This window comes from Monopterus albus, unplaced genomic scaffold (genome assembly GCF_001952655.1).
Source record: "Monopterus albus unplaced genomic scaffold, M_albus_1.0 scaffold128.1, whole genome shotgun sequence".
In the NCBI taxonomy this organism is placed as follows: Eukaryota; Metazoa; Chordata; class Actinopteri; order Synbranchiformes; family Synbranchidae; genus Monopterus; species Monopterus albus.
In genome coordinates this window covers 2,014,262-2,026,750 of record NW_018128008.1, presented here as the reverse complement: position 1 = coordinate 2,026,750, position 12,489 = coordinate 2,014,262, and the positions used below count along the sequence as shown (strand labels likewise).

The 12,489-nt window shown below is 42.6% G+C and overlaps 1 protein-coding gene across 1 annotated transcript in view; it reads left to right on the top strand.

Annotated features, from left to right (window-relative positions):
* Positions 1 to 12,489, top strand: part of ankrd6b (ankyrin repeat domain 6b) — a 52,604-nt gene that overhangs the window by 18,703 nt on the left and 21,412 nt on the right. Inside the window, exons 3-6 of the mRNA XM_020612910.1 lie at positions 2,775 to 2,873; positions 5,373 to 5,471; positions 6,011 to 6,109; positions 6,894 to 6,992. Of these exons, the coding sequence (XP_020468566.1) occupies positions 2,775 to 2,873; positions 5,373 to 5,471; positions 6,011 to 6,109; positions 6,894 to 6,992 (396 nt within the window). The remainder of the gene's footprint in view (positions 1 to 2,774; positions 2,874 to 5,372; positions 5,472 to 6,010; positions 6,110 to 6,893; positions 6,993 to 12,489) is intronic.

Sequence of the window (12,489 nt, the reverse complement as noted above, 5' to 3'; positions counted from 1 at the left end):
TCAGTATAATCAAACACAGCTGGCCTCAAATGAAGGTGTAGAACCATCTCAGGGATGATCAGCAGAAATGGACAGCACCTAAGTTAAATATATGAGTGTCACAGCAAAGGGTCTGAATACTTATGACCATGTGATATTTCAGTTTTTCTTTTTTAATAAATCTGCAAAAATGTCAAAAATTCTGTGTTTTTCTGTCAATATGGGGTGCTGTGTGTACATTAATGAGGACAAAAATGACCTTAAATGATTTTAGCATATGGCTGCAATATAACAAAGCGTGAAAAATTTAAGGGGGTCTGAATACTTTCCGTACCCACTGTATATTGTTATTGTGTGGATGCTGAGTCAGCAGCCACACTATTGTTATCCTGGTTTTTATTGTATAGATGCTGAATCAGCATCCATAATATATATATCTTTATTGTGATGCACAGTAACACACACAGTGGTGCAGTGACACAGAGAGAGAGTGCTCTGCCTTCAAAATAAGACCCCCAAATTTGCCAAATAAAAGCCTCTGATTGCAAATTGTTTAAATGAAAGCCCCAAAATGTGCCTGACTTTTAAAATAAAAGCCCAGCATAATAACTGATCCTCACAAAGTTCTGGAAACATGCCAGATTTTTAGCTATAGCTTTATTCTGATAATTCAAATGAATGGGGGAAATTCTACTTCAGCATTTTCAGCTATTTCAGGTATCAAAATATTCAGCTCTTCCAAGACATTCATGTTTTCATTCAGAATTTTTCTAAACTTCATACTTTTGAAATATTTAGCTGTATTCTGAAAATCTCGCCCCATTCAAATGAATGGAAAATTCATTCAGGTGTCAATGTTCTGCATTTTCAGGGTGATCTTTCAGCACTCAGAATCCACATGCACTTTCTTCAGGAAATGCATTTTTTCTAGTTGTGTGGATGCGGTAGCATCCACACTCTTATCCTTTTCATTATTATTGTGTGGATGCTGTAAAGCAGAGAGGAACACTGCAGATGCCTCATACCCAGGACACAATCTGTTTGAACTCCTCCCCTCTGGACGCCGTTACAGGTCACTGTGCACCAGGACAATATTCCTATTTATCATGTTTCACAATGAGCATTCCTTTGTCTGTCTGCATTGTTTACTGCCTGTTTATACTGCTTATTTTGCATTGTTTGTTGCTTGCTAATACTGCTTATTTTGTTATATTACACAGCCTTATGCTGGTTTACTGTTTACTTGCCCCTTGCATGGGGATATGCACATGCACATTGAGAGCTGATGTACCAGAGTCTAATTCCTCATGTGTCTGACACACCTGGCCAATAAACCAGATTCTGATTCTGAAATATAATATTCCTTTTTTGTGCTTCATTATTTTGAAGCATATAGAGTATAATTCTGTATAGAGTGGGCGAATGGCAGTCATAATGTGGTTGAAGCTTTAGCCCCTTTTCCACCCCCTGATACCGGCTCATCTTGACTCGACTCACCTTATTTGTATTTCCCCCAGTCAAATGTTGGGGGTAGTACCTGGTATCTGGTACTATTTTTGGTATTGCCTCCATTGAGGGTCCAAGAGAGCACAGGCAATAACAAACAGTGACATGTAAACACTGCAGACTAGCAATTGGCCAGAGAAATCGCATCATCAATGTGTGAGACATCCTGGAACAAAGAAAGTGCCATTTTTTACAAGCAGTGTTATTTAACTCTAACCACTACTTGACTGTAGTTACTGTGATAGCTAAAAACAGCCACATACCCAGAATAAAGAACAGTATACTTTCAATGTCCTCCATTGTTACTGTGTCAGTCGCTGACAATGTCATGGCAGTGTAATTTGTTGTCGCTATGACAACCAGCTAAGCTGAGAGGGAATGATCTGCAGTGGAAAACCAAGCAACCAGTACCAAAAGTGAGTACAGCTGAGCTGAATTGAATTGAGTTGAGCCAATATCAGGTGATGGAAAAGGTCCTTTTGATGACTGATGTGATGCTGCTATGGAATATAACTGTTGGAAGCCTCCTATTGGTGGATCTATTGCATGAAGAAGGGCATTTTGTGTAGAAAGGGTTAGGGCTGCAGCTAGCATTTATTTTCTTGTTTAATCAGTCATATTGATTGTAAAAAGTACCGTGGGAAAAATCTGCTTTAGACATAATTAATAGTCTGCCTTTAATAACAGATTTTATCAAGATTATTTTATTTATATGTCAAATTTTGGGGTCAGTTTTAAGACTGGTTTTCTCTTGGCTTTGAAATATGGGTCTTTAAGATTTCTGCTTCCAGCCCAGTACAGTGGTGCTCATAGCATTAAAATTTGTAAGTTATAAATTGAACAGCAGCATTCATTTATTTTGGAGAAATGATAAAAACTGTTGACACATCTGTTGAAACAGTTTCTTGGGGAGAAAATACATTTCACTGCTTTGGATGGAAGCCAAAGTCTCAAATAGGGGCATGATACAATGAGAGGGAATAAAAAAATGCTTTTTGTTATTTGGGTTAACAGATCTTTTATTAAGTAAGCCTTGTGCCTCAGTACCCACTCAGAGATATAAGCAGGATGAAGAGTAAGTTCATTCTCTACCTACAGTAGAAGATTGTGTTAAGTCATGCCACCAGCTGTGACCATGGTTACTTACACCGCAGCAATATCTGACTATCTGGACTGTGACTTTTACTGTATTTTGCCTGCTTCTCTGGGGAGTTTATGTGCTTATAATTGGTTGCGCTAAGGTGTTTAGTTCAGTCAGCTGAGCTGTATTGTGTGTTTTGTGTTGACAGTATGGCAGAAGCCCCCTGCACTTGGCTGCCTACAAAGGCCACATTGAGGTTGTGCGTATTCTGCTCAAAGCTGGCTGTGACCTGGACATTCAAGACGATGTGAGTAGAGTCATCTGGCTGTCTGCTGTGTTCCTGTTTCCATTTTTCATGCACTTCCACATGCACTGCAGGCCTGACGGATGGTTACCAGGCTGCTTCTGTTTTTGCCTTCAGTTCTGTTAAATTGGAATAACCATTTTTAATAATTAAGTTTTTAAACACAAACACAGTGGTATTCTAATGACCTGTAGTGGCCTTGTGTGGGAATTTTTAACTGCCCACTAGTTGGTTTGCCCTCAGCACGCAAGCCCACCTTCCACGCAAATACTGATAGCCCAGCTCTCTGGTGTGCCAGGTTCACTTGCTGTGCTCAGTGCCCTCTGCAACAAACTGCAGTACATCCTCCAGCATTGGAGGGAGCAGGAGGGCCAGACTGAGGCCGGAGGAGGTGGAGGGTAAAAAACAGTGGAGGATGGCTGGGAAGAGAGTGAAAGAGGTTAACATAACCTGCTCCTGTTGAGCCAGTGAAAATCTGTCCTTCCATCCTTCCCTCTCTGAGCAATCTCTCCTCCTGCACTGCTGCTGCTGTGCTCAGTTCTTATCTTACTCTCCTTCCTGCTTTTTGTTTTTCTCTTATCATTGACCATTGCGCTTTCTTCCAGCGCTCTCATGTCAAACATGGCCTGCTAAGTGTCACTCATCACTAATTTGCTCTGTGGGCAGGAATTCCATCAATGGATGAACATGAATGTGAGCTGAACATTTTTCCTGAGGCTGAATGCTCAGTGCTTGTATATTATTTAATAGACCACAGTGGACTGGTAACAGCAAACAGCTATTTCAGATTGACCACTTTGTGCTTCTTATGCGCTTGGATCATTAACATTACTTCTGCTTTAGTCAGTAATACAGTAACTCTGCTTGGATTTGTGTAAGTGCTTAGCTTACAAAACTGTCAGCGAGAAAGAATTTGTTTTTGGGGGAATTTGTCCTGTTATATGAATATAAAGTATATACGTTTAGGCTTAATTTAATCTGGGGTTTAATGTTTCATACTTTGTAGCCTATTAGCCTGTGAGCTTCTCATCTGTATCTGCTGTTTCCAAATAGATGCTGTTGGTTGCATGAGATTTAGTTGTTAAAAATATGAGTCTCTAAACATTTAGAGTTGCATTTCTTTTGAGCAGGCTGTTGTTGGAAACCAATGCAGGAATTAAGCTAAGCTTGGCTAATTTTATCAGTAATATCCTTAAACGACATGCAATCATAACCAAGGACATCCCAGTGACAAAACTGTCTCCTTAAATTAATATGTTAACATTTTGGGAAGTAAGTTTGTTTGTCCTGGTTAGAGCACAGTTATCTTAACATAAACACTAGAAGCTCAGGCAAACAGCCAGTAAAAACCCACTTACTAACATCTTGTTGTCCTGCATTACCATCTCTTTTTATTACAAACATGTAAGTGCAGGTGTGTTTGAATTTCAGGGGTGTATAATATGCTGGAACTATTTCTTGAATTTATCCATTTGTTCAGCATTTCTGTGCAGCAGCTTTATCACAGTTTGGCTGGTGTGCACATGTGGTAGTTTTGGTTTCTGTGAAGGCACAAGTTATTGTTTGTCAGGAAACAATTTCTGCACATAATTCCACCTAAAACTGTTGCTTATTTTTACATTTCTGTTTTGTGTAAGAATTTAAAAACACAAGCGGTGTTCATTATTGAGCTTTAACAAAACTGGATGTGCACTCCCTATGTTCCATCCATCCAGCCATCTTCCTCCGCTTATCTGGAACTGGGTCGCAGGGGCAGCAGTCTAAGCAAAGATGCCCAGACTTCCCTCTCTCCAGACACTTCCTCCAGCTCCTCCGGGGGAATGCTGAGACGTTCCCAGGCCAGCCGAGAGACATAGTCCCTCCAGCGTGTCCTGGGTCTTCCCCGGGGTCCCCGCCCGGTGGGACATGCCCAGAACACCTCCCTAGGAAGGTGCCCAGGAGGCATCCGAAACAGATGCCCAAGCCACCTCAGCTGGCTCCTCTCGATGTGGAGGAGCAGCGGTTCTACTCTGAGCTCCTCCCGAGTGACCAAGCTCCTCACCCTATCTCTGAGGGTGCGCCCGGCCACCCTGTGGAGAAAGCTCATTTCGGCCGCCTGTATTCGGGATCTTGCCCTTTCGGTCATGACCCAAAGCTCATGACCATAGGTGAGAGTCGGAACATAGATTGACCAGTAAATCGAGAGCTTCACCTTACAGCTCAGCTCCTTCTTCACCATGACGGACCGGTACATCGACCGCATTACTGCAGAAGCTGCACTGATCTGCTTGTCAATCTCCCGTTCCATCCTTCCCTCACTCGTGAACAAGACCCCAAGATACTTGAACTCCTCCACCTGAGGCAGGAACTCTCCACCAACCTGAAGGGAACAAGCCATCCTTGTTCACTCCCTATGTTTTGTTTCATTATTGAGCTTTGGACTTGCTGGTAGGTACTGTATATTATACTTTGGATAGCTAGGTGTTTCCACTCAGTGTTGTGTATTTGTGTTTCTGTTGGCAGGGGAAGCAGACAGCATTACACCGGGCTGCTGTGGTGGGAAACAGTGACATTATCAGTGCTCTCATTCAGGAAGGGTGTGCACTGGACAGACAGGACAAGGTGCAGTTCAAAAGACAGGAACACCCACACATCCAAACACACAAAGAGGCTTATGACTCTCTACGACAAGTCAGTCAGCAGAACAAGTGGATTTCAAAGCTATCACAATGACTGCATTTAAGGATCAAATGATCATGGATATACTAGTGTGTCTATCTGTTCAGGCTCAGTGTCCCATGAAAAGTTGTGTATTTAGAGTATTTAATAGAAATGACTTGTTCACAAATGCAGCCAGTCTTATAGGGATTATAGCCAGAAACACAAATATTTTCCTTTGTTCTCTTGTTATTATACAGTATATCAAAACTCTTCATTTGGAGTTTTAGTGAGTATGTTTTTTTTAGATACTTTAATTAATGGTGTACAAAATGTACAAAAATAATCCATGCCTCTCGCCAATGTCAGATGGGTTAGGCTCAATCCCCCCTGTGACCCTATTCAGGAATAAGTGGTATAAATAATGGATGGATGGATGTGCTGGTATAAAGTCCAGTGCATCAGTCCAACTGTTTGTTAATGTGGCTTTTGTTGTTTGTCAGGATGGCAACACTTCTCTCCATGAGGTATCCTGGCATGGCTTCAGCCAGTGTGTCAAACTGCTGGTGAAGGCTGGAGCCAACGTTCATGCCAAAAACAAGGTGATTCTTGAGTGGAGTTCCCAACTGTGGACCACAGCACTGATTAAATAAATTTGCTAGGAGCTCCTTCCCTCAGATTTCCTTCAGTGCTTACTGTACTAATTACAATATAAAACTGTTGTACTACACATCAAAACTTTGCAAATCAAGCTTATCAATGGCCTGAAGCAGAAATAAAACATTGTTCCTTATACATGTGAAAATAATGTATTCATAAATAATTAGCTTTTTTTTTTCTTTGCTGCTACAGCCTTACTTGGTCTGCTGGGACTAGTAGCTTGGTGTGGCTAATGTTAACAAACCTCAGATCGATGTTACTGATACCACTGACTTTATGACACTTTTATACCACACTACATCTTAGTATGTTGTACATAAATAATTAAAAGGTTTTTATCAGAAAAGTAAAACAAGAAGTAAATTCAGGGTGTCTCACCAGGAAACATGTTTTTAGTTTCTGCCTTGTGATCTCATTACACTCAACTATCAGTGAGGTAACCGAATGATGATGTCTTTAAAGGAGCTGACTCAAGATGAATCTTGTCAGATTAAAAAAACGTGTGTGCCATTATCCTGCATTTACCACTTTTTAGTGTATATATTTATATATCTGGCTCATATTGTAAATTTGGCTGTAAACACACATGATGAAAGTAGTTGCAGTAGCATGACTGACAGATGAAGCATTGCCAGAGCATCAAACCTGAATGATTTGATAAAAACACAGCCCTAGTAAACACCAACAAAAGCTAAGACTCTGACTCCTTCCTCCTCTTGTTTCCAGGCAGGAAACACAGCTCTCCACCTTGCATGTCAGAATGGTCATGCTCAGAGTTCCAAGTTTCTGCTCCTGGGAGGCTCTAGGCCTGACAGCAAGAACCATGTAAGTCACCCGCCAGAGTTAATCAAAAGGATATACAGACAGCCAGACTAATGAACAAGAAACATTTTTTATTTTTCCTGTATACCTAAATGAATGTATTTATTCTGGATCCAGGAAACAGACTGCAAACATAAGAAACATAATTGAATCTGCTTCACTACTCCTTAGGCTCAGCAGACATTGTATGGCTAGCCCAATCAGTGACCTCCAACTTTAAAACATAATAGTGTGAGGTAACACATCATACACAATCAGTAAAAACTGCACAGTGTCTGTCTGCTTTTATTCCACCAGTCTCTTATACCAAGCTGTAATGAGCAGAGGCTCTTAGTTGTTTTGTGTATGGAAACGAATTCCTGTAAGCACAGTTTACTATAAGGCTATCTCCAGACACCGAAACACTATAATCTTTATGACCCGACAGTCTGACATCAAAGTTATAGTGACCATTACAAGTTATAACAAAAGATAAGAGTGATTCAGCAGTTATTCATTGTAGATTTCAGTTGATTCTATAGCTCAGACACACACAAGGCATCTTTCTCCTCTTGGTCTTAACTATATAAAGAGCATTTTATGAGTTTTAGATAACGGTTGCTTTCCAGTGTAATTACCTTAAACAAAGGAGATAAAGGTTAAAATAAGAGGTGCTTCTGTTTTAGTGGCTTACTCAGAGTTTCTAATATGAAGACCACAGTTTCCATAAGTCCCATTGTTGTATTTGTGTGTGTGTGTGCATGAACCTGGTATTACTCACATTGTGAAGACTAAAACCTGTTTACACACTGACATTGTGGGGATATGCCTTCCACGCCATGTAAATCACTAAATATTATTATTATTATGACTTGGTTTAAGGTTAGGTGTTAGGCAAGTAGTGGTTATCGTTAAGGTTATGGTGAGTGTCCAGGGACTAGAATGTAAGTCAGTGGAAAGTCCCTATAAAGAATGAAAATGTGTGTTTGTGTATGTGTAGAAATGATGACGTGGAAAGTTTTTTATTGTGTATGTGTAACATATATTGTAGGGATGTCCTGATCCAGTTCTTTTGGCCCCGAAACACATCCAATTCCTTTACTGTAATACAGTTCAAAACTCTGACAAATAATAGACAGTGAGGAAATTACTGGCTACACTTGCATGTGAAAGTACTGTATAGTAACACATGGCAAAACACAGCAAATAAAAACTACACACACTTTTAACTGCCATGTTCAGTAGGAGTGGTAACAGGCGATAGATCATGTGTTTAAACTGTTTTGTTTTATGTATTTGTCTATTTTGGTAGAGTTCTGTTTGGAACTAGTGAGCCTTCATTGTTTTGGTGAATTCTGTGGAGTGTTTTATGTGTGTAGCTTTGAAAAAAATAGACCTGAATCTAAAAATAGGCTTTATGTAGCAGCTGTGCATCAGTGATATGCCAGCTGACACGCAGGCAGTGTACACACTTGGACTGATTAATATTGTAGCTTATTGATTGCATCTCAAAAATGCAAATGTGTTACTCAAATACAGGACTGTAGTTAAGGATCAGAAATGGGTCAGCTTTAGGATAAGGGGATAATCACTTATTGGCCAAGTATGTTACACACAAGGAATTTATTTCTGGTACAGAGCTGACTGCAGCCATCTGCGGCACCAACTCAACCGATGGCTCTAACCACCGGGGGCAATGGGGGGGTTCAGTGTCTTGCCCAAGGACACTTCGACACATGGGCTGCAGGCATCGAGATTCAAACCTTCTGGTTGGGAGACAACTGCTCTACCCACCGCACCACTGTCACCTCCCCTGCAGGACAACACAAGCAGAAGCTTGTGTTTATTTTATTCTGGTTGATACGATCCGGTGAAAAATTCCCGGATTGGCACCAGTACCTAGTATTGGACTGGGACAACTCTAATATGTAGTCGTCATATTAAATAGTCTCTCTGCTGTGATTTATTTATTTTTTTTCACTTACTGACTGATCTGCAACTCCCTTCTTAACATGAGGGGTTACAGGGGGGAGTGTTGTAAGCATGCGTGATACAGCCACATTGTGACGAGTTGACCTGGGTGGCTTCAATCTCATTTCCAGCCTGGGAGTTTCCATTGTGCTTTGGTTCACCATGCTACTAATGTAGTGTTACGGGCCCCAATGGTGGAGTGGCCGTAGCAGGAAAGAATTTCTGGAAAATAATGTAATAGGCAAAAGCAATGAATACGAGAAGCACTGTCGTTCACGTCCAGATTGCGTCTCTTTAATTGCTGTCCAACAGAACACATTTTAATACATTCATATCATTACTTCAATATAAACCCATTTTATGGACAAGTATAAAACTCTGTGTCCTTACAACTGAATCTGCATAACCCATGTGTGTTTACAACTGTTGCACTGGGTCCTTATCAAACATAGACGGTGCATATTTCTTTCACATAAGGCAAATGAACACATTCCAGTGCTAGTCTATGAACTCTCGCGGTATTTCAACCACGCATTCTCACGGGTTTTTCTGCATACGGCCCGCTTTACTGCCGGCCAGAAACGCAAACAATTAACTATTTTTGTCAAATACGTACAAACAAGCACCACAGTAAACTCATATACTAGTACAGAAGCAAAGCAAAGCTTTATAAAGTTACTGTTGGAAAGTTTTACCGTGTACTAACCTGGAAAATAATGCAATAGGCAAGAGCAATGAATACCAGGAGCACTGTCGTTCATGTCCAGATTGCGTCTGAGATAACAGGAAGTCCACCTGCTAAGGGCAACCTGGGGGGGCGACCACTCCCAAAACGAAGTTTCCACTTCACTTTTCATGCTCTGTACCCACTATTAAATCAGGAAAGCACTTGAAAATGACACAGTACGATGTCTCTTAATATTAAATGTAGGTATACAGTTAGACTGTATGAATTAAATCTGTTTTTGGCCAATTGCAAGCTGCTCTTCATTGCGGTGTGCAGTGTGTGTTATCACTCATCTGTAGCTGCTGTGTCGCATCTGTAGGCACAGTGACGGTCTCATCCGCTGTCCCTCCTCCCCCTTCGCCGCCACCAACCTGGCTTCAGTCAGATATCATGGGCACTGGTGAATGTTCTCCAATTCACGTCCACAGCTCCTTTGTAGCTCCTTTTCGGCCTTATCTTCTTTGGCCCACTGTTTCTGCTGCAGCTGATCCTGGGCATGACTGGCATGACGTCGTAGTTCACTCAGACGGGCGTCTGTGTAGCTGACACAGGATATCTTAGCTGCTACTGCAATTTCGGGTCTCAGTCCATTCAGAAAGCAGTTGCTAAGATGTGTTTCCCACACACTAGGAGCATTGCCCAAATCAGCTGGTTGCTCCTGGCCACTATGAAGGTTAAACAGCTCTGTGAGGCGGTGTAAATACTCCTCTGTCGATTTTCCATCCCGTTGTCTGCAAGATGTGATTTTACTCATGTCCACTTTAGTGGAAACCGGTCATGGAACACAACTCCCAGGGCTGTAATAGCATCTCTGTATGGGGTGTTATCAACGTGAGTCCATTCAGTATTGCAGACACGCAGGTCATTTACTGGGAAACGACGAGTCACATGCTGGAGGTCGACAGGTTTCATTTTTGTTGCTAAGAGGCGTTTCAGTTCAGCCATGGTGGGATGAAATTCAGTGCAGAAAATAGAGAGCTGTTCTGCAAATTTCTGTCCAGATGCTGTTGGGTCTGGAAGATGTTGTGCTGCAGCAGTAATATCAGCAGTGGACCATGTTCAGAACACAAGGATGGGACCAGTAGGGCCAGACACTTCAACCATGGGTAATGATAGTTCAGCATTGGAAGATGGGCCAGCGGCTGCACTCACGTCATACGCAGCACTACTGCGCGTTGTCTGCAGCGACAGAAGGCCCAGAGAGGCCGGTGGGTCGTATGGTGGGGGTTTGATGTCAGGTCTGTCCTTGTTGGATACTTGGATCTCGTCAGTGATGATCCAGGGCATCCTCTGACAGTCCCCAATCACTCAGAAATATGGATGAGGTTTGGGGCTGAGAAAATTGTTGTTCCTAGGCTGGCCAGGCCCTGTCTGACGGACGTCCTAGACAACCACTCGAGGGATCTCATCCTTGTCACAGCCACACAAATGACTGCATACCATGACTTGAAAGCACTGGCTAATAAACTTAAAGGGTGCTATGATAAAAATTGCCACTACAAGAGTGAGGAGCTCGGTCACTCAGGAGGAGCTCAGAGTAGAACTGCTGCTCCTCCACATCGAGAGGAGCAAGCTGAGGTGGCTCAGGCATCTGTTTCAGATGTTCTCCTGGGCACCTTCCTAGGGAGGTGTTCCAGGCATGTCCCACTGGGAGGAGGCCCCAGGGAAGACCTAGGACACACTGGAGGGACTATGTCTCTCAGCTGGCCTGGGAAGGCCTTGGCATTTCCCTGGAGGAGCTAAAGGAAGTGTCTGGAGAGAGGGAAGTCTGGGCATCTTTGCTTAGACTGCTGCCCCCACGACCCGGTTCCGGAAAAGCGGAGGAAGATGGATGGATGGATGAACAAAATGCCATATGTATGAACAGAGTGTATAGTAGGATCCACAGGACATTGCATATGCATGCAGCATCTAATGTACATGTCTGTTTTCAGACAAGCTCTCTTAGCTTAGAAATCCGTCTTTAGGTTTTCTCAGTGCACATGCACTGAGAATCCGTTGAAGGATCTGTCGAAGTTTATTGATGTCATGTCCAGTTTGTGAACATACTGATTATTTTACATCTTTTTTTGTCTGATATTATACACTGCTCAAAAAAATAAAGGGAACACTTAAACAACACAATGTAACTCCAAGTCAATCACACTTCTGTGAAATCAAACTGTCCACTTAGGTAGCAACACTGATTGACAATCAATTCCACATGCTGTTGTGCAAATGGAATAGACAACAGGTGGAAAGCATAGGCAGTTAGCAAGACATCCCCAATAAAGGAGTGGTTCTGCAGGTGGTGACCACAGACCACTTCTCAGTTCCTATGCTTTCTGGCTGATGGTTTGGTCACTTTTGAATGCTGGTGGTGCTTTCACTCTAGTGCTAGCATGAGACAGAGTCTACAACCCACACAAGTGGCTCAAGTAGTGCAGCTTATCCAGGATGGCACATCAATGCGAGCTGTGGCAAGAAGGTTTGCTGTGTCTGTCAGTGTAGTGTCCAGAGCATGGAGGCGCTACCAGGAGACAGGCCAGTACATCAGGAGATGTGGAGGAGGCCGTAGGAGGGCAACAACCCAGTATCAGGACCGCTACCTCCACCTTTGTGCAAGGAGGGACAGGAGGAGCACTGCCAGAGCCCTGCAAAATGACCTCCAGCGGGCCACAAATCTGCATGTGTCTGCTCAAACGGTCAGAAACAGACTCCATGAGGGTGGTATGAGGGCCCGACGTCCACAGGTGGGGGTTGTGCTTACAGCCCAACACCGTGCAGCACGTTTGGCATTTGCCAGAGAACACCAAGATTGGCAAATTCGCCACTGGCGCCCTG